This window comes from Aethalodelphis obliquidens, unplaced genomic scaffold (genome assembly GCF_003676395.1).
Source record: "Aethalodelphis obliquidens isolate GAN/ISIS:26980383/991018 unplaced genomic scaffold, ASM367639v1 scaffold7, whole genome shotgun sequence".
Classification (NCBI taxonomy): domain Eukaryota; kingdom Metazoa; phylum Chordata; class Mammalia; order Artiodactyla; family Delphinidae; genus Aethalodelphis; species Aethalodelphis obliquidens.
This window is the reverse complement of record NW_020837951.1, coordinates 13,414,525-13,437,144: the sequence shown is the minus strand read 5'-3', so window position 1 is coordinate 13,437,144 and position 22,620 is coordinate 13,414,525. Positions and strand designations below refer to the sequence as shown.

At 39.5% G+C, this 22,620-nt stretch overlaps 1 protein-coding gene across 8 annotated transcripts in view; it reads left to right on the top strand.

Annotated features, from left to right (window-relative positions):
- Positions 1–2,995: 2,995 nt before the first annotated feature.
- The window catches only part of CNTRL (centriolin), an 85,551-nt gene continuing 65,926 nt past the window's right edge, over positions 2,996–22,620 (top strand). For 6 of the 8 annotated variants that reach the window (XM_027105011.1, XM_027105013.1, XM_027105014.1 and 3 more), the window contains exons 1-6: positions 2,996–3,103; positions 9,800–10,047; positions 13,289–13,419; positions 16,852–16,982; positions 18,358–18,499; positions 20,729–20,915. In XM_027105011.1, the coding sequence (XP_026960812.1) occupies positions 9,831–10,047; positions 13,289–13,419; positions 16,852–16,982; positions 18,358–18,499; positions 20,729–20,915 (808 nt within the window). In that variant the 5' untranslated portion in view covers positions 2,996–3,103; positions 9,800–9,830. Of the gene's footprint in view, positions 3,104–9,799; positions 10,048–13,288; positions 13,420–16,851; positions 16,983–18,357; positions 18,500–20,728; positions 20,916–22,620 lie in introns of those variants that run through there. The other 2 variants (XM_027105012.1, XM_027105016.1) reach the window with 2 other exon arrangements.

Below are 22,620 nucleotides of genomic sequence, written 5' to 3'. Positions count from 1 at the left end.
GCAACAGTATGGTGTCTTTGGTGGTCAAAGCAGTGTGACAACCATGGAGATGGGCTGCTCCAATTTCCCTTGATTAAAGAACTTGCCATCAGTTGCAAGGGGGATATTAGCTGACAGCCTCCAGCTGTTAATGCCTTCAAGCCCTACCTTAGCTTTCAAGCTGAGGCCACGCTCTTTCCAAGAAGCCCTCAACCAATGACTAAACACTAGAGCCTGGCCATTTCTATGGAAGAAAATAACTTTATCTTTTAGGACTGAAAAATAATGCAAACTGTAAATTGAAGGAGTTTAGCTAGGTGATATAACAGAACCAGAGATTCTCTCTAGTTCTTACAGTCCATAAATCTGTTGAAAAGAATCTGGGAAAGTTTTATATGGATTATCAGTCCTTTGGTTTGTGACACTGGCTATTATTCCTGGGGATTCACGTGATCTTAGCTTTTTAGTTCATGAATTACTCAAGGTCTTACTGGCCCTGTCTCTGATTGCTAAATTCTAGCTTTGTACAATCTTGTTATTTTCCAAGTTATTCTGGTAAATTAAATAAGAGGAAATTCCATTAATATTAAACGATATGATTATGAAACTGCAGGTTGAAGGATTTCTACTGGGTGCTATATGAAATATAAGACATATCTCCTGTCAGGAAGCTGCCTGACAACCTTAGTCTGATTCTCCTCTGAAGCAAATCTGCAAAATTATTAAACTGGATTGTGAAACATGAGGCAAGTGACAACAAACAGAATAGTTTTCTATCATTTGGAGAAAAGAACTGAGGGATAGCTGAGTCACTCTGCTATGGTTAGTATTTGTATTGTAAATGCAACTCAGAAGAGTAACAACTTCATATTATCAGATAAATACAAATTAGTGTGGAATCAAAGAGTTGCCCTCACTCATTTCCTATTCTCACTCCTGCTTTGGGGAGAGAGGTTCTTTTAGCATGCTAAGAGAGGCAGTTAATATACAAATTAGCTAGAGAAAGGTTTCACCTCTGACTGCTCTAAGGCCTGAGGTCTATCCAAGGCCTTCATCATGCTAGACACCAGCAGAGGGTCTGGTTGAAGGAGGAGAACTGGCCAATAACGAACTGGCAAGTACCCACCCAAGGTTAACTGGATAGGGAGTGAGAGACTACCCAAGGGATAAATAAGTGTTTTGCACCATCCTCTGGATTTTGTGTATATTTTTACCAGCTACTTATCAGATTGATAATGAACTACACCAGCATACCATGATTCGATAATGGATTCCACCTAAATATCATTACAGACTTTGAGGGACATAGCAGTGAGGTGACACCATAAGTCCAATTCTCTGTTGGAAAAGAGAAAAAGAAACGAGTGTCAAAACAAAAAGACAAAAAATAATAGAACTGAAATTCAGCAATGTACACATTCCAAACTAATAAATATCATCAGAACTTAGATTTTTTTAAAAAAGGATACATCTTCCTTTCAATTTAAAACGTGGCGCTTTTAATGAATTTTGACTTTTCTACAACTCCAAGGGCCTCCTTCCGTGTTGCATAAATAGTCGGGGAGAGGAGAGCATCATTCACATAAATGTGAGTGTGAATGGCGCCCCCTGTTGGTAGCCACCTGAACTTCCTATTCCTGAATCCATCTCTGCCTTCAGGAAAAATTACAAGTGCCTAATATGGTTCATAAGGTCCCTCTTCCTGCTTTAGCTTCTACACTCCAGATTTTTGGCTGTATCCTGATCTGCTTAACCTCCAGCTCACTGCCAAGCTCTTTTTTCCCCCTCCTCCTGGGGTTTGCAGAAGTTGTTCCCTTTGCCAAGCAAATTCTTCCCCACTCCCATACTCCTTGAACTAAGTTATTTGCTTCTTCCAGGACTTAGGATGAGGCGTCACTTCTTCTGGGAAACCTTTGCCTAATGCTAAAATAACTAAAACATATTGAGAACATATTATAGGGCATGTGAGAGAACTTAGGACTGTTCTAAGTTCTTTCACATACATTAACATTTATAACTACCAGGATAACTGTGGGAAGTAGGTAGGATTATCCCATTTCACAGATGAGGAAACTGAGGCACAGACAAAGGAAATTCCTAAAATAGTGTTACACAGATGGGCCATGAACTGTGAGAAAACGGTAAGAACAAGGGATTGGAAGTCACAATGAAGTGAATTGTGCTAGGACGGGGGTCTTCCGAGCAAGCACGCTGTTAAGATTGGAGAACTACGGTAAGGGAGAGGTGGTGCCTGCATTGGCGATTTCTGGAGATGGTGCAGCCTCTGATGGTGACACTGTCCAGGGTACCAACTTGGAAATGGGAGGCTGGAGTGGAGGAATGGTGTCCTCGGCGACAACGTTTTCTAAAAGAATTCACTGTATTTCCCTGGCATCCAGCACAGTATGTTCTAAATTCTCTTAAACTATCTGTTGAATATACGTGGTGAAATGCAGCCCTTCCAGGCAAGCGCCAACCGAAGTTTCTTCAACCGCTTCTGGCTTTGGCTTCCCTCTCACAACCAGAGCACTAGTCTCCGCCAGGACTCCCAGGCTGCTCTCACTCCCTTAACCTCGGGTGCAGCTGCAGCCCAAGCTGCGTTCCCTGAGCGGTTTATCCACGTCTGGCCCCTGAAGCAGAGAACTCGCCTCAGAAATGGGCCTTGAGAAGGAGCGTGGGGCAAGGCACACTAGTTCAAGCCCAGACGGCCGGCATTGGAAGTTCAGGAGCTTGGCGACAGCGCCACATCGGTCCCTTAGGTCGTCCTCAGGCCCAGCCCCCACGGAGCGAGTCGAAGCCTGGTCGTGAGTCGGCCGCTCCGCTTCAGAGAAAAGCGCTAGGCCTCTAGCCAGCTGCTACAGGGAACCTCCCCTCCCGCCGACTCCCGCGCGCCTTTGCGCGCCCGCGGCCCTGGCGTCCTAGGCGGCGGGAAGCCCGGCCCCGCCCCCATGCTCCGGGGAGGGGCTCGACCGCAGCAGGCCCCGCCCACGCCGCACGCACTGCCCCTCGGCAACCGGCACAACACAACAAAATGGCCGCCGCACCGCTGAGCGCCTGAAGGGAGCGACCAGCGCCTCTCCGCCCGGCGTCGGCCCGCGAGCTCGCTCGGCCCGGCTCCTCCGTGGTGAGTGGCCCTGGTGGAGGCCGTTCTCCGGCATCCAGACGGAGCGGTGGGGTGAGGGGCGAAAGCGGGAAGGCCTGAACCGAGCGTGGGATGGATTCGGGGCGGGGGCGTGTGCCGGGGAATTGGGATTGGATGGGAAGGAGGGGAGGGCCCGGAACGGGCGTGGGGAGGAGGAGGATGGAGGGAGGTTTGGATGGGAAATGAGGAGGTCAGGGGTGGGGTGCGGCGCGGAGGAAGATGGGGTCCCGCCACCGAGCGGAGGAGGGAGGAGGTGTGCCAGGTGTATGCGGGGAATGACGGGTACAGGATGGTTTGGGTATCCTGACGGGCGTCCTGGGATCGGGCGGAATACAGTACATGGAGAATAATGAGAGTTAGGATATTGGGAAGAAATATTTGAAGGAGGGGAAGAGCAAATACTTTGTTGTATAACCGTTAAGGGACAGGTGCATTTTGAAGTCAAAACTTGGCTTCACCTCTTGATTCGGCCACCTGTGTTACCGGCTCTGCGATTTGGGCGTGGTCCTTAACCTTCCCGAGCAAATGTTTTCTTGTTTGTAAAAAATAATCGCTAATTACTTTCGAGTGTACGCTGTGTGCCAGATTCAGTTCTGAGTCCTTTAGTCCTTTACGTTAACTGATTTAGAATTTAAAATAACTTGTGTGAGGTTTTCATCCCCATTTCAAAAGTGATGAAACTGTGGATCAGAGAGGTTAAATAATTTGCCTTATGTCACACAGAAAGTGGAAAATTAACATTTGAACTCAGGTTGCTTAGTTCCAGAATCCAAGCTCTTAATTCTTAATGATACCCTGTCGCTTATCAATGAGGTTAATAATTTTGACCTTACACACCATCTGCGAGAACTTAAATTTGGTAATGTCTTTAGAGTGCTTAGCACAGTCCTTTCTTCACTCATTCAACAAATATTTATTGTGCACCAAACAATAAACAAATAGAGTCCCTACTGTCTTGTAGCATAAACTCTAGAAGGAGAAACAAGTCGTTTCACAAATAATCATTTAATTCTAATTGTAAGGTGTTGTAAAGGATGCTATTTGGTGCAGAGACCTAATCCTGTTGTGCGTTTTGAGTGTAGAAACCCTGCCTTCTCAGCCCTGTATTCTTAGAGCCTAACACAGTTCTTGGTGCATAAAAGTTGCCAAATAAAATTGGATGGCTGAATAAATAAAATACTGGAAAGGGATGGGGAGCTTGGTTTTTTGGGTACCTGAGTAGAATGGAGAGAGATGTGAGAGGAGAGTTCAGGATGTTAATAGGATGCAGAAGGACACAGATGTCAGGGTGTTGGAAGGGAAAGGCAAGTAGATAGGCAGTTGGGTTGAGATGAAGAGGAATGGGTGGAAGTTTGATTATTTTGTTTGAAGAGGGGTTAATTAGAAGTCAGAGTATTGGAATGGATTAGGATGTTAGAATATTTGCTGTGATGAGCAGTTTGGGAAATCAAGATGGATATAGAAGTGTTGAGTCAGGGTACTGGAAACAACTATAGAGAAATGGAGGAAACTAATACAGTGTTAGGGAATTGGAACAGAATTTGTGGGAGAACTTGGCAATCAGGATAGGATGAAGGACGGGAGGCAGAGGTTGACGAGCACAGGATGGAGAATTGCCATTGGAGAGGAATAGGAGTCAGGATATTTGAAAGGACTAGTTAGAGAGTAATAGTGTTTAAATGGGTGAGGGTATGGGATGAAGTCGAATTGTAGGGAAAGTACTGAGATGTGATTAAAGGGCTAAGGGATGCAGTGGAGAAGATACGGAGGTCAAGAAATGGGGATGGATATTTGCATATTGGAGTGGCTGGAAAGAGAGAAGGAAGGTTTGAGGATTATTGAGGTCTGCCTCATTGGAAAAGATCAGAGAAGAAGGTGGAAAGTTAGGAATGTTAGGAAAGGCTGGATTGAGGTGGAGGTGTGGTCTCTACTAAGCTGTGACGGAGGGGATTGTTAGATCAAGGCAAGTATCTGAGTCTGAGAATGACTGGATGCCCGGTCATATGATTCTGATGATAACATCATCCAACAGCTTTCCTTACTCAGCAGACTACCTTCTGGGCCTTCAAAGTGTGTCTCCAGCTCTGGACTTGTTTTGCTTGTTTTGTTTTCTCTTTATCCTGCCCTTCACACACTCTAGCCCTATGTCTCAGCTCTATCTTCTCTTTTCTATTGCTTAGTCTTTGTTTATATTATTGCAAACTACAGCCTAGGTCAAACAACAGCCATATCTGTCTCTTTAAATTGTGGTTCAAGGTGTTACTACCCCCAGGTGATAGTCTCTGAAATAATGCCAGCCTTTCTCAAGCACAGTAAATCCCTAACCTCATTTCACTGAGTTAGCTGTTCTATGAGATCCTACGTCCAGGCTTTACAGGAGCTATGGCAACCAAGGGAGGGGGGTCTGGCAATGCACTGTGACTTTGGAACCATCATTTAATCTTTCAGGTTACAATTCATTAAAGGAAAGAGTTGATTTCAATTTCTGGAATCCATTCTAATATATTTCTTTAACTCTATAAATGAGTAAGGCAGAGTTTTTCTAATCAGGTGAGGTAACAAAGGACTGCATGATATTCTAGTGAGGCCCAAAGAGTCTTGGTTATTAGGATGTTCTGAGAGGCATTCAGCATGGTTCAATATTTTAAGAATTTAGAGATAAGACTAAGGTGCAGGATACAAAATAATTGCATTGCATAAAAATATAGGATGTGCATTTTTTAAACCAAGAAACTAAAAAAATATATAAGCCATATCTCTGTAACATGTAGCATACTATCATTCTAATTTTATAATTTTCTATCATGCTATGGGATAGAGAAAGACATATACAAGTGGGAACTGGGCCCTGTGCCTCTCCTCTTTTATCTTTTAAATCTCTTGCCTTTATGAAAACTATATTTAATTTAGCAATGAATAAAATTATACTATTAAAGCACATGCCTCTTAGCTCTTCTCAAGCTTGAGTATATTATTATTTAGAAAGAGAGCACCAGTGCAACTTAACACAGAATGAGGAGTATTACTAAGAGACTTTTTGCCTTGGCAGAATGGTGAGACAAAAATTGTTTACCACGCTTCTGAAATTAAGACCCAAAACCATGTGGCTATGGCATAAATAGCAGTTATGTGAATTGAGGGAAAGATTTTCTGACCCATGTGGATGATATGACATGAAAAAATGAAAGAGAAAGTAAAGACATAGATCTGCAGTTTAAAGTGACCTAGACTGTTGGAACAAGGTAGTTGGCTATGTTGTACTGTATACCTGTGAAATAATAGCCACTTTTTTAAAATTTCGCAGGTTTTTGTTACCTTCAAACTAGTCACCTTAAGAAGCTAGATCATGAGTTCCGTGATGCTATTACTATATTAAATTTTCTGTTTTTCCTTCAGGAATAGTTTTTATAGTGTATGTCGTCCATTAATCAAGGTTGTTTAGTGGCACTTGTTTATGATCTGTTTTGTCTAAGGCACTATCCTAGGCCCTACAAAATGAATCAAACATGATCTGGCCTCCAGAAAACTCAGTCAGCAGTATGACATGGTAATGAAGTCAGGGGCTTTGGAATCAGATCAGGATTCAAGTCTTGGCTTAACCAATTAGTTATGGGACTTTGAACAAATTATTTAACCTCTTAATCTTTAAAATGGGAGATAATAACACCTATTTCATAGAGTTGTGTTTAATCCTTCTAATGTGATGATACATACAAGAGCTTATCACAATATTTGGCACATGATAAAGTTAATAATCAAACTGGGAAAATAAAAACAAAATGTAGTTGAAGTGATAGATCTAGTTTTCTTGTGAGACTTATAAATTAATTCTGAAAGCAGGACCCAAAGAGGAATTCCAGAAATGTTTTGGGCAAGATCAGCATTCCTAGAATGACTAGTCATTGAAAGGTATTAACATCTGTTAAATGTTGGTTAATTGATTCGATATATTAATGGCAGCTCTCCTTTACATATATTGTATGTGTTCTAAGCATTTAAAAAATAAGTTTCTTTAAAATCCCTGCCTGTATAATAATACCCATGTACATACCTGTGAAGGTGTATTTATTATACATGAAGATGTTCACACATCAAATCACTATAATATCTCTTTCTAATACCAACTTATATGGCATTAAGGTTTTTTTTTAGACTTCCGTGGTGGTCCAGTGGTTAAGACTCCATGCTTCCAATGCAGCGGGCGCGGGTTCGATCCCTGGTTGGGGAACTAAGATCCACACGCTGCCACGCTGTGCGGCACAGCCACAAAAAAAAAATAAAATAAGTTTTTTTTTAAAGCTACGATTTATTATTATTATTTCTTTTTTTTTGGCCATGCTGTACACAACATGTGAGATCTTAGTTTCCCAATCAGAGATCAAACCTGCGGCCCCTGCAGTGGAAGCACGGAGTCTTAACCACTGGACCACCAGGGGAGTCCCTGGCATTAAGATTGGAGCTATCCAAAAACTTTGGATTGCAAACTACTTTTCTAAAAAAGAATTTGTGTTTTATCTTCACATTTTAAGTAGTGAGAGTAGGGGAGATTGTGGATATTGAGCAAAAGTAGAATCATTGTTAATGCAGCCTTGTTCAAGACCTATGCTTCTTATAAGATTTTTTGGTCTAAAAGTTTGTCAAATTTATAGTTTATGCAATGTACTTATAAGAGCAATTGTATAACATGAAAATCTTTTTTTCATAAACATAACTTGTAAGTTAGGGCTCTTGGTATTGAGAACTAATACTACTCATGAAGATATCCTATGGCTGAAGTACTAAATAGCATTTTATTGGTTCCAGGTTCTTTATGAATAATTCATTCCATAAGTAGTAATTATCTACTATCTTTTCGGCTCTGTCCTAGGCCTGGAATACATCAGTGAACAATATCCCTACTTTCATGGAACTTATATTCTACTGGATTAATTATGTGATTTGACTTACAAATTAATTTGAGAGGAGAACTAATGCCAGCTAGCATTGTGTCTGACCAAGTCATTTACCATTCTGGGCCTTAATTTTCTTACATAAAAAGTAAAGGAATTTGGTCAAATGATTTTTGACAAGGGTACCAAGATCATTCAATGGGGAAAGGGAAGTCTTCAAAAATCATGCTGGGAAAACTGGATATCCACATGCAAAAGAATGAATTTGGACCTTTACCTAACACCATATACAAAAATTAACTCAAAATGGATCAAAGACCTAAATGTAAGAGCTACAATTATAAATCTCTTAGAAGAAAGCATAGGGCAACAGCTTCATGGCATTGGATTTGGCAGTGATTTCCTGGATATGACACCAAAGGCACAGGCAACAAAAGAAAACATAGACAAATAGGACTTCTTAAAAAGTTTTAAATGAGCATCAAAAGACAATATCACAGAGTAAAAAGGAAACCACAGAATGGGAGAAAATTTTTGTAAATCATATATCTGATTAGGGTTAATATCCAGATTATATGGAGAGAATTTCTGAAGAGTTTTAAAAAACGAAAAGACAAGACTGAGGGCAAGCATTTATAGCACAAGAAATTAGATGTAGAGGTCCGTGTGGCTGGAGCCACAGAGTTGAGGGAACCAGTGACAGATGTGAGGCTAGAGACAAGGCTGTATTATGGGGGACCTCATAGGTCATGGTAAATATTTCATTTATTACAGACAGATTAACTTTTAAAATAGATCAGTCTGGCTGCAATGTAGTGATGGAGGAGGAAGGCAAGAGAGCTTGTAGACAGATCAGTTAGAAGCTATTATTAGTAGTTTGATGAGGGCATGGATTAGAGTAGATGACAGTGGAGATGGAAAGAATGGACTATTTTGAGAGATATTTAGGAGGTAGAATTGACAAAACTTGGTGATTGTTTGGTTATGGGAAAAAGGGAAAGGGAAGCATCAAGAATGACTCCCAGGTTTCTGTCTTATTCCCAAGAGCATTGTTCATAGTTAGGGAACACTGGAGGAGGAACAGGGTGGGAGGAAAATGAGGGAGGAATGAGAGAAATGATAAATTCAATTTGGACATGTTGATTCAGGATGCCAATGAGATGTCAGGTAGCAGTTGGGAATAGGGGTCTGGAACTCGGAGAAAGGTTGGATTGAAAATATAAATATTAGTATACAGGTGGCATTGGGAACCATGGGTGTTCATTAGATTGTCTAAATTAAGATTAGGAAGACCAGAAGAGACTTGAGGAGCTCTGACATTTAAAGATTGAATAGGAGAGCCTTGGCCAGCAAAGGAGGCCAAGGAGTGGCCAGGGAGACGGAAGGATAGGAGAGGATGACGTCCCAGAAGCCGAAGGAAGAAACTGTTTCAGGAAGGAGAGACTGCTCATCAGTATGAAATACTGCTGGTTGCCAAGTATTTCCACCTTCCTTCCATCTAGGACCCCTTATGGGTAGAAGAGACATTGTGACAAGTTTGGTCCAATAAATTGAGAACTGTCATGACAGGTAAGCCTTCTGGCTGGAGTATGTGTCAGTACAGACCCTCTAGAGGTCTCTTCCCTCTGGTAAAGTAATCAGCAATGTCTGAAATAGTGTCTGCTCCCATCAGCTTGGAGTAGTTTGGGTTCTAGCATCTATAACTTCTGTAGTCTTGAAAATTCTAGAAATAAATAGTTTTGATAGCTCTAAAAATTAACCTTGTTAAATATACTGGAAACTCTTACAGGTTTTGATGGATACCTGGCTTTATTCTTGCAATGAAGAAAGGTCCTCAGCAAAAAATTTCCAAAGCAAAGACGCCACCATCATCTCACTCTCCTAGTCCATCATCTGTTACATCCAATATGAGATCTAGGTCACTTTCACCTTTAAGTGGATCCGAGACTCTACCTTTTCATTCTGGAAGACAGTGGTATGAGCAAGTTGAGATTATAGGTGAAAACCCTATGCTTTTGGACTACCAAGACCATCAAGGTATTGCTTTTAATCTAAGAATTTCACCAAATACTCTTAAGTACAGATGGAAAATATTCAACTTACATTTTTGGTCCAAATGTAACATATATCCAACTACTAACTTGAACCATTGTTTTTTATTGACAGAAATTGTGTAGGGACAGTGGGGGGATGGAGGCTTCTGGGTGAGGGTGAAGATGTCTAAAAGCGGTAGGAGAAGGGAGTTTCCTGAAAGAGGAAGCTTTATTTCCTGTGTTGGGAGAGTGCCTTAAAGCTCATATGCCAAATTTACCATAATCCTTGGCTGGGGGGAGGGCATATCTGTTCACTTCAGAATGGAGTGCCTTAATTCAGTATAAAAATGCTATCCACCCCTGGGCTATTCCAGTCTGCTTATTAGCATCTTGCTTATTAGCAATCTGTGAATGGACTAATTTCCACATAAGGGACATATAAATGTTCCACCAAGGTTTTTTTTTTTTTAATTAGTATATAGCAGAGTTTTTATTTTTCTTTTTGTAATTGAAGTATAGTACAGTATTGGTTTCAGGTGTACAACATAGTGGTTTGACATTTATATACATTATGTTAGTTTCTGCTTTATAAAAAAGTGAATCAGTTATACATATACATATGTTCCCATATCTCTTCCCTCTTCCACCAAGGTTTTTATTTTTTCTTAAAAGCATTCTGTTAGTCTGGGAATCTATAATGTGATTAAGTGTGAAAGAAAACTATGTGATTTCTTTGCTAAGTCATGAAATCACAGTCATCAAACTCTGTTGACATGAATATTGACCAGTGTTTATTAATAAACATTATCAGCCTTGAGTTGACTGTACCCTTGCTGCCCGTTGGTACATTGTTATTTCTAATTTTTTTTTTTTTTTTTTTTTTTTTGTGGTACGCGGGCCTCTCACTGCTGTGGCCTCTCCCGTTGCGGAGCACAGGCTCCGGACGCGCAGGCTCAGCAGCCATGACTCACGGGCCCAGTCGCTCCACGGCATGTGGGATCCTCCTGGACCGGGGCACGAACCCGTGTCCCCTGCATTGGCAGGCGGACTCACAACCAATGCGCCACCAGGGAAGCCCTGTTATTTCTAATTTGATTAATATTTTAGAATATGTTCTTTCCTAGAATGGCCCAAATTTTAAAAATTATTTTATTTTGAACCAAAATAAATGTAATATTAACTTATTATGAGTAATCATCGGGAAACTTTGGCCCACAGCCTGGATCTGAACCCAGGATTAATTATCTTTGATTCATAAAGAAAGAACCAAGAGGCAATTTTCTCTTTTTTTTGGATGGTTTTGCAGAATTTAACATAGCTTTTTTAAAAATATTTTTTTAAATTGGAGTATAGTTGATTTACAATGTTGTGTTAGTTTCATGTGTACAGCAAAATGAATCAGTTATTCATATACATATATCCACTCTTTTTTAGATTCTTTTCCCATATAGGCCATTACAGAGTACTGAGTAGAGTTCCCTGTGCTATACTAACATGGCTTTAACAAGCTGTGACTGCAATATCCAGGAAGGTCTTAAGATAGGGTGTGCTATCCATTAAGTTAGTACTTTATCTCTATAAACTGTGTTATGATCCTCTGTATTTAAAAGAGCAACAAATTTGAGTTTCCTACCATAAAAAAGAAATAGGAAAAGAGGTTTCATCTGAACGTGGGTTGGAAAAGAATTTCCAGACTCAAGGCAGAATGTAAAGAAGATAGAATTTATTAGAGGGAAGGGTTGCTGCCAGAACAGCGGGCCGACTTCCTAGTAGTCTGGGAGAGTCGGGCCCAAACATGTGCTATTGATTAGCTTTTATAGCCAGAAAACAAAGGAATGGTCCGAGGTGAAAATTTCATTTACTGATTGGTCGAGGCACATATACCTTCCTTCTATAGGGTGGGAGTGGGAAAGGGCAGATGCCTTTCCTTATTCGGGACAGGCCCGGTAGCCCAGGCGGGCGTTGCCCAGGTGGGCTCAGGAATTTCGTAACCATGGCAACATGGTAGGGAAGGCGATTAAGAGTCGGTAGCGGGGGCTTCCCTGGTGGCGCAGTGGTGGAGAGTCCCCCTGCTGATGCAGGGGACATGGGTTCGTGCCCCGGTCCGGGAGGGTCCCACATGCCGCGGAGCAGCTGGGCCCATGAGCCGTGGCCGCTGAGTCTGCGCGTCCTGTGCTCCGCGAGTCCTGTGCTCCGCGACGGGGGAGGCCACGGCAGTGAGAGGCCCGCGTACCGCAAAAAGAGTCGGTAGTGGGTATAACGCTGAAACTTTTTGAAGGAGGGTCATTCTTTGTCCTTGAAGCACCATTGTCCTTGGAGCACCACAAGAGGATTTTTAAGAATTCCAGTGTTTTTGAACTTCAGATTAGAATTTTAAAAAACAAACAACTAAATAATGCCAATATATATATTTTTAAAAATAGCTAACATTAAAATACTGCTAAAAACCTCAGTGCTGCATATAATTAAAAATATAAATTTTAGATTCATCTGCCTAGGTTCAAGTCCTAGATTTGCACATTTCTAGCTGCAAGATCTTGAATAAATTATTATAATTTCTTTTATAAAGGGGAACAGTAATTTCTATCCCAAAAGTTTGTTGTACAAATTAAAATTTTTAAATTAATTAATTTTATTTTTGGCTGCGTTGGGTCTTCATTGCTGCGCGCAGGCTTTCTCTAGTTGCGGGGAGCGGGGGCTACTCTTCGTTGCGGTGCGCGGGCTTCTCATTGCGGTGGCTTCTCTTGTTGCAGAGCATGGGCTCTAGGCGCGCGGGCTTCAGTAGTTGCAGCGCGCGGGCTTCAGTAGTTGCAGCACGCGGGCTCAGTAGCTGTGGAGCGCGGGCTCTAGAGCACAGGCTCAGTAGTGGCGCACGGGCTTAGTTGCTCTGCAGCATGTGGGATCTTCCCAGACCAGGGCTCAAACCTGTGTTCCCTACATTGGCAGGCAGATTCTTAACCACTGCGCCAGCAGGGAAGTCCCCAGATTATATTTTTAAATGTAAAGTATTCAGCACAAAGCTTGCACACAATTAATATTTATAGAGTATAACTGTTATTGTCATTATTATGAAATGCTACATAAAGTAAAATATTATTATTAAAACATTGCAAATAGAACTAGCCAGCTGTTTTTACATTTGCATTGCTTTAAAAAATTTTTTTGTTATATAACATCAAGACGATTTGTTTTTCAAAGTATTCATGTCTTCCTCTACTGATAATGATCTGTTTGTGTAATTTCAGAAGCTGATTCACATGAAGGAGTTCGATATATTACCGAGGCCCTGGTTAAAAAACTTACTAAACAGGACAATTTGGCCTTGGTAAAATCTCTGAACCTTTCACTTTCTAAAGATGGTGGCAAGAAATTTAGGGTAGGTTACCAACATTTCTGAATACACACATTGTTTTTAATTTTTATGTGCTTTAAAATTTTTTTTAAAAGAGTATATTAGATTTACAGCACCCTAATGTCACCGAATTTGTTGCAGATCTTTTATCGTTTCTAGTGAAAGTTCTCCATCAGAAGTGTGACATCTTCAAATTCATAAGCTCCTATTATTCTACACATTATTGATTCTCTCTAGAATGAGTCCGCAAACTACAGCCTGTAGGCCACATTGGGCCTACTGCCTATTTTTGTTAATAAAGTTTTATTGGAGCAGAGCTACACTCCTTTGTTTACATATTGTCTGTGGCTGTTTTTGCACTACAATGGCAGAGGTAAGCGGCTGTCAAAGAGACTGTCTCACAAAGCCAAAAATATTTACTATTTGGCCTTTTACAGAAGTTTGCGGATCCCTGCTCTAGACTGTTCACTACTTTATTCATAAACTATACAACATGAGCACATTGTAATAGACAACTTAATTTTTTAATTGGAAATAATATAAACGTAGATGCCTACTACATTAGTCACAAAAATTAATTCCAGAAGATTGAAAATCTTAATGAAAATGAAACAAAAATCAACCAACAAAAGTGCTATAAAATTATTAGGAAAGAATATAGGAGAATATATTTTTAAATCTTAGAGTTGGGAAGGCCTTTCTAAGCAAACACCAACCCTGATACCACAAAGAAAAATATTGACAGATTTAGCTTACTTAAAAAACTTAAAAAGTTGTGTTTAATCAACGATATCTTTTAAAAAGTTAAAGCAAAACAACAAGCTGGCAGATAGTGTTTCCAGCATATGTAACAATATCCACATAATATATAGAGCACCTACAGTTCAGTAGAAAGAGACAGCTAAATGGAAAATGTGCAAAGGATATGAACAGTTTGTTCACAAAAATATTATAAATGGCTAATGTTAACATGAAAATATGTTCAATTTCATTCGTGTCAAAGAGATGTGAAATAGAACAATAGTTTGATGCCATTTTCCATCTTGTATGTCTGATGGACAATAATTAAAAAGATTATTTCAGTGTTCAGAAAGGTGTGAGAAATGGGTATTCTCATATGGTCTTAGTGGATGTATAGATTAGTACAGCATTTTAGGAAAACAGTTTGATAGTATTTATCAAAATTTCAAATGTATTTGTTTGATCCAGCAATCGAGTTTATACTTACTGAGTTTATACTCACCAACACAGCAGTTCTACTCCTTGATATCTATTAATATTTGCGCACGTATCCAAAATTGTCTGAATAGTCATGTTTATTAAGCATTATTTAAGATGGAAAAATTGGAAATAACCAAATGTCTGTCAATAGGGGATTGCTTAAAAAAATTATGGTGCAATATACCATGAAATACTATCAAGCTTCTTAAAAGACAAGAACAAAACCCCAAAACCCCAGAACTCTATGTATTAATGTGGGGAAATGTTCCAGTACATTTAAATGCAACAAACAAATTCTAAAATATTTTGTATAGCAAGGTCTCAAAATATATTTTTTAAAATTGTTTTTCTATCTATGTATATATAGATGTAAATGAATAGAAAGGCCTATATGTATACATATGTATATGTATATGTATATACACCAGCCTCTTAACAATGGTTACTTTTGAGCAGTGAGATTTTTTATGGGGGCCTGCAGACCTGATGAAGAGAGCTTTTTATGTTTTGTTTGAAATTTTTATTAGAATATATTTATGTCTTGTGTAATTAAAAAGGAAAAAAGGAGACATCCTGGAGTTTAAAGGGTGTGAAAATGAAATATCAAGTTAGTAAATCTTTACTGTGTGGTTATTATATGCCAGGCATTATGTTAGGCTGTGGGAATAGATACAGAAGTCAATAAGCTTAGTTTCTGATCTCTGGGAATTTAGAGCTTAGTGTGAAGAATGCCTAGGATTAAGAGGAGAAATAGTGAGAGGGAATCAGAGAAAGAGAGTGAGCACGTGGGAGAGACAGATCCAGTGAAAAAGTCCGAAGGGGCTGTTGGAATAGAAGATCCAAGAGTATGATGAACGGGGGCCAAAGTTGAGAGAACGTCAGGCAGAAAGGATATGCTATAAAATGTCACCGAATCAGCAAATAGGATGAAAACTTGGAAGAAGTTATTTGATCTGGCAGTTTAAAAAGCCCTTCCTTCTATTTCTCAAACCAACCAGGTTCATTCTTTTAGGGTCTTTGCATTTTTTTCTCTGCCTGGTATTCTCTGTCCCCAGATGTTCACACAACTGGCTTATTATTAGGGTCTCAACTCCATGCACTTCCTCTCTCTGTGAAGCCTTCTCTTACCAACCCAATTGCAGTTAGCCACCTTCTCCTCAGTCACTCCCTCTCATTCTTTCACTCAATAGATATTTATTTAGCACCTACCATGTGCCAGGCACTAGTACTGTAGTAGTGAACATAGCAGACAAAATCTGCCCTCTTGGTGCCTTGCACTCTGTCACATCACGTTACCTTTATTTTCTTGTTAGTATGCTTCAGTGCCTAAAAATTTTGTTTCTTTATTTGTTTATTGGCTTTCCCTGTGAATGAAATCAAGAACCTTGTTTTCCTTATTCACCACTGTTTTTCCATATTTCCAGTACCTAGAACAGCTCCTGACACATAATCAATCCATGTTTGATAAATATTTGTTGCAATGGATGAATGAATGGTGATCTTGGAGAGAACTTTTCGAATACATAGTAAGGGTGGAAGATATATTGCCTTGCCAATAGAATAATAGTGAATGGAAGGCCTCAGAGTGAGCAAATATTCACAACTTTTATGAGAACATGGTGGCAAATAAGAGTGATAAAATGAAAGCTTGGTAGGAAGCAAGTTGGGAGTGAGGTGATTTGTATTATATAGAGGAGACTGAGCATGTTGAACATAGGCTTCTGCAGCAGGGAAATTGTCTGGTTCACCAGTATACCGCCATTGCCCGGTGCCACATCTGACATGTAGTGAGTGGGAAATGAATATCTGTTGAAAAGTGACTGTTTTTAAACTTGAGGGGAAGATCCAGGAGAGAGAAAGAGATTGGAGATACAGGAACACAAGGAGAAGAGATGGGTAAGGTTATGCAAGAGCATAAGTACCTAGTTGAACTTTGAAGAGGGGAGAAAGGGAGAGGCATAGAAAAGACGACGTGGAGAAAAGGATTGATGGGGAAATTCTCATTGGATAGTCTTCAGTTTCTTAGTGCGTAGGAAGTGTTGTCCGCTGAGGGGCAAGGAGAGTTTGGCGACCTGGAGAGAGTGGCCACTCCTGGCCAAGGAGAGCCACACCGGAGGATTTTCCGGGGAAGCAGTAAAGGCTTAGTCTCCGGTGACTGATCAGCACATGCTTATATGTCGTGCTTATGTCGAGGCATCTGTTATATAAAGTATTTATTCATTTGTTTCCAATTAGTATATCGAAAATTTGGAAAAATGTGTTAAACTTGAAATACTGAATCTCAGCCATAATCTAATAGGGAAGATTGAGAAGGTAGACAAGCTGTTGAAATTACGTGAGCTCAACTTATCATATAACAAAATCTGGTAAGTAAATACTTCTTTGGGTGGCACTGCAGGGTCGTCATCTTTGTTAAAGAGGTAGATTAATGCTGCTGTGTTACTGAAAGAATCCTTTGAAAGATCAGGCACTTTGATTCTTATTCATTTGTAGTCTAGCCCTTCACATATGATAGCTGCCATATTTTGGCATTACTAAAGTACAGAATAATGTGTCATTAACAAAGAAGGAGATACATTTTTTGAGTACCAAATTTTATCTTAATTCCATTTTTGACAGGAAGTTTTCCTAGATGTAGTCTGATTAACTGCCTTATTTCATTAAAAAAGGTGGCATGAAGCAGAATGTTTTAACCCTGTCATTTTGATCCTAAAGATATTTCAACCTGTTTTGAGCCTATGTATTTATCCTAATGTTCTTTGCTCATTGCTGTAATAAATACACACTATCTTGTTTCCACTTCATAATATATATTACTCTGAGAAATAAACATAATAAAACTGGCAGTTGCTAAAAATGCACATAGGAAACTTGTTATAGGCAAAATGATACAATTATCAAATGTTGAATATCTTTATATCTATGTATTTTCCCTCCACATAAGACTTGGTATATATAATGGCCAGAGAACAAAACAACTAACAGTAGCAGAACCTCTAATATGGCAAAAATGAAATGGGAAAAAAAGTGATTAATGAATCAAATCCTTAATGTAAAGTGTGTTTAAAAAAATTGATCCTGATGAAAATAATTTCAGCAAAATAAAACTGAAAATAAAGAAGCTTGGAAATATTTGCCCACTATAGAGAATTGACCAAGGAATTAAATTGGAATCAACTTGGGAAAGTATTTCATCAATGAAAATTCATCAATATGGGTGATAATGTTTTATTAATTTAAATATTCTGATTAAAATATTTTTGTTCATAAATACAGTATCATTCTGGGGGTCCACCAGCTCAAAGTGGCAGCCATATCCTGCTGGCATAGCTAATCTTTTGGTGATGATTTAAGGTAATAGTTAAGGACATCTTGTTCTTATGCAGGGCTGTAGCACATAGCACAGTGTGTGCTGTTGAACTTTCTAGCTCTCCCCTTGCTGTCCACTAGTAGTCTTCACAGTGGTTAGTGAGAATGCTACAGACAGACTCTTCTGTGTTGTGGGATCTTAAAGTCTGATAGTAAGATAGGTAGGATTCCTGGGCACAGAGAGTAATGAAGAGTTTACCAGAGCTGTTCTGGTAAATTTGTTTTTAGCCACTCTTTTTAAATTCTCATTTATAAATTATAATTATGGAAAGTAACTCCACATAAAACCAAGCCTGTTTATTCTTAAAATACAATGGAGGGGCACTATCATTGTACTTATTACTAAGTTTGATTTTACCCTTTGGTTTCCAGCAAAATTGAAGGTATAGAAAATATGCATAATCTGCAAAAGCTAAACCTTGCGGGAAATGAAATTGAACATATTCCAGTATGGTTAGGGAAGAAGTTAAAATGTTTGCGAGTCCTCAATCTGAAAGGCAACAAGATATCATCGGTAAGTTATTCAAAGTAGCAAGAATATTTAAAAATTTTTTGGATTTGTTGAAGCAAAAAATTAAAATCTAAGTTTTTTTTAAAATGGGACTTCTTCTAATGTCTTTGGTTCTTTGACAAAACATCAAATTCAGACATAAGCTAGTATTCTCTATGGTAATTAAATATAGGCAGTCCTGGTTTTGCATGGTTCCATGGTAGCTAAAAGTTGACCTCTTAGCATTTTCCCATCTTTCATTTCATTTGAGCCTCAAAATACTCTTGTTGGGCTTCCCTGGTGGCGCAGTGGTTGAGAGTCCGCCTGCCGATGCAGTGGACACGGGTTCGTGCCCCGGTCCGGGAGGATCCCACATGCCCACATGGGATCCCACATGCCCACATGGGATCCCTCATCCCACATGAGCGGCTGGGCCCGTGGGCCATGGCCGCTGAGCCTGCGCGTCCGGAGCCTGTGCTCCGCAACGGGAGAGGCCACGACAGTGAGAGGCCCGCGTACCGCAAAAAAAAAAAAAAAAAAAAAAAAAAAATACTCTTGTTAAGGAGACAGTGCAGGGATTATTTTTATAATTCTGTGAGTTAGGTACCATTGTCTTATCCCATTTTCAAGTAAAGTCTCAGAGAGGGTAACTCTCTTACCCAAAGTCATTCAACTTGTGCCCGAATCCATGTCACTGAATGGCTAGAGCAGAGTTCTTTTTTTTCAAACTTGTGAATTAATCTGAATTAATCTTGATTATAGTGTTAGGTGTTACAAGAAGTGTTAATCACTAGCTTTATATAGTAGGGCAACTTTGTTTTCGTGGTTCACATAAGCTAATAATGATGTGTATTTTTCTCTGGAGTATATTTTATGATTTCCTTGTGATATTTATACAGTTAGATATTCAATAAGCATTGAAAAGTAAAAACATTAATTTACTTAAATCTGTATTAAAATTGGTACAATCCTGCTATAATTTAAAGAATTTAAGTCTTAGAATAGAAAATAAAAGATGTGACTTCCAATATGGGTCTAGACTTTGCTTCTGTGACCTTTGGAGAATCTTTCATCTCTCTAAAACTCACTATTTAAATTAGAGAAAACAGTCCCTGCCCTGCCTTCTTTCAGAAGTGGTATGGGGCTCAGATGAAATGATAGATGTGAAAATACTTTAAAAACTATAAGGAATACAGCATTAGAGTAATTTAGTATTTTAAACTTTCACCAGTAGAAGCCAATAATAATAAATAACATTTGTTTAATGCTGTGCAATGTTTATGCTTTCTCATTTCATCTTTATAAAGATCTGGTAAGGTGACTCTACCATTTCACTGTGACAGCCCAAGAGCCTCACAGCCCAAGCCCCACGCCATGTTACACAGCATCACCTTGGAGCTCTTGGAGCTTATGGGGTGATGGGAGGAGGTAGCCATGAATCTATTTAAAATTTGCCACACATGTTCCAAAAGTAGTTGATCCCTAGATAGGACTGTTAACAGGAAAATCATTTAATAAATATTTATTATTATTTCTAATTTTGTAAGACCTTCTCATCCCAGTTCATATTTGACATTGGCTTCAGTAAGAGTGCACATCCACTTGGGAGAGATTTATTTATACTAGCTATTGGTAGTAGTGTTTCTCAACCTTTTAAAATCCCTCTTTGGGTAAATGTAAAAATCTTATTCAGAACCGTGAGTGTCTCTACATATCCTTATTTCTTTTAACTATCAAGTATAACTGTTACCTGAAGATTTACCAAACTCCTTTTTTATAGCCATTTATATTTTTGATTTGTTCAATCAGCATACTGAAAAGATAATAGGATTAGAGTTTCACAGTCTTGAATTCAAATCCTATTTCATTAACATATAACCTCTGAGCTTTGAGCAAGTCACCTAAATTCTTTGAACCTCAGTTTCATCATCTAGAAAATTAAGATGGTTCTTATATCATAGGTTTTTGTGAGGAGTCGATAAAATGGTATATGGAAAATGCCTAATACTGCCCTTAATACATTTTAGATTCTCAAATACTCCTTTCTCTTCCGCCCTTCAAATCACTACTTTTGGATAATAGGTTTCATGAATAGGTTCCTTGCCATGTTAATAGCAATTTCCTTGATTTATTACTTCTCTTAGGTATGTTTATGATTTTTATTTTATTTATTTATTTTTATTTTTTTAACATCTTGATGTTTATGATTTTTAAATTCAATTATACTAATTATAATGTTACCTATCATTTCAGCTCCAAGATGTAAGCAAATTGAAACCCCTTCAAGATTTGACTTCTGTGATCCTAGCTGAAAATCCAGTTGTGACCCTTCCTCATTACCTCCAGTTCACCATTTTTCACCTCCGTTCACTGGAAAGTTTGGAAGGTCAGCCAGTAACCACTCAGGACAGACAGGAAGCTTTTGAGAGATTCAGTTTAGGTGAGGTGACATATTTTTAAAAAACTAAATTTGGGTGGGAGAGGAATTTATTTCAGAAATTATCCAGAAAAAAAATATTTATTATGAACTTTATAATGCTATTAAAATTTGCATATGGGCTTCCCTGGTGGCACAGTGGTTGAGAGTCCACCTGCTGATGCAGGGGACGCGGGTTCGTGCCCCAGTCTGGGAGGATCCCACATGCCGTGGAGCGGCTGGACCCGTGAGCCATGGCTGCTGAGCCTGAGCGTCTGGAGCCTGTGCTCCGCAACGGGAGAGGCCACAACAGTGAGAGGCCCGCGTACCGGGAAAAAAAAAAAAAAAAAAATTTGCATAGACAATGGCATCATAAATCAATGAACTCAGCAAATATTCATTAGGCATGTACTGTGAGCCAGGCACTGTATCTGGCACTAAAGATATAATGGTGATCAAGACATAAGGTACTGGCCTTCGTGCAGCTTGTGTTTTAGTGGAGAAGATAGACAAAAAAACAAGTAAACCCAGATAAAGTAACAGAGGAGAACCCCCTTTTTGGAAAGTGGTATAAAGGAATGGCTCTCTGAGGAAGTGACATATAAGCTGAAGGCAAAGGCAGGAGAGGATTAGTCATGTGAAGAAAGGCCTGAGGGAGAGGGAGCAGCTTGTACTTTGAGATTGGAAAGACCCTGGTGAGTTAAGAGACAGAAAGAAGATCAGTATGACTGGAGGATAGCCCAGGTGAAAGTTTGGAGAGATGGGGAGGGGAGAGATGGCACAGGGCCTTGGGAAAGCCACTGACAACTTTTAAGCGGGGGTTTGTATATTAAGATTATTTTTGATGCTGGATGGAGAATGATTTGAAGCAGGGCAAAATAGAGATAAAGGGACATGTTAGAAGGCTATATTGCCTTAGAAATGTTGGTGGCCTGTATTTAGGTGGTAGATGTGGAATAGACGGATCAGCTTTGGAAGTAGCATCAGCAGCACTTTCTAATGAATTGGATAATCCCCAAGCTTCTGGCTTGAGTAAGTGGTTGGATGGTAGTATTGTTTTGGAAAATGGGAGAACTCAGAATGTTGAGTTTGAATGTCTGTGAGATAACCAAGAACAGAATCAGAAATATGAGTCTGGAGTTCAAGAGATCTGTCCTAGAGATATAAATTTGGGATTCATCAGCATAAAAATAATATTTAATTCCACCGGAATCAACTAGCTCACTCAGGCAGGGATTTGGAAGAGCATGAAGAGGAGCCAGTTAAGAAAACTGAGAAAGAGAGGCCAGCAAGGTAGGAGAAAACCAGGAAATAGTAGGTTGCAGAAGCCCAGAGAAGATTTCAAAAGAGAAAGTGGTCAGCTATGCTGAATGTTGCTGAGACATGAAGAAGAAAAATGAGCACAGAGAAGTGCTTTAGATTGACAACATGATGATGAGCTTGACAAGAGCAGTTAAGGAGTGGCTGGGACAAATGCTAGATTATAGATTGAAGACTGAATGGGAGGGAGACATTTGGGTAAAGATTTGAAATTTCCTCCCACAGTTTCCTCCCCTAGTACCTAATAAATGAATTTTTTAAAGTAAGTTTTAAAAAATTTCACCAGTAGCTTCCAACCAGGAAATGGAGAAGCAAGTGCAATAAACCTCAAAGCAACAGAAAATATTCAAGAGGGGAGTGGAGAGACAAATCGTGGCTTAGTTCTTTTGGTCCTTGAGAAGACAGGAGA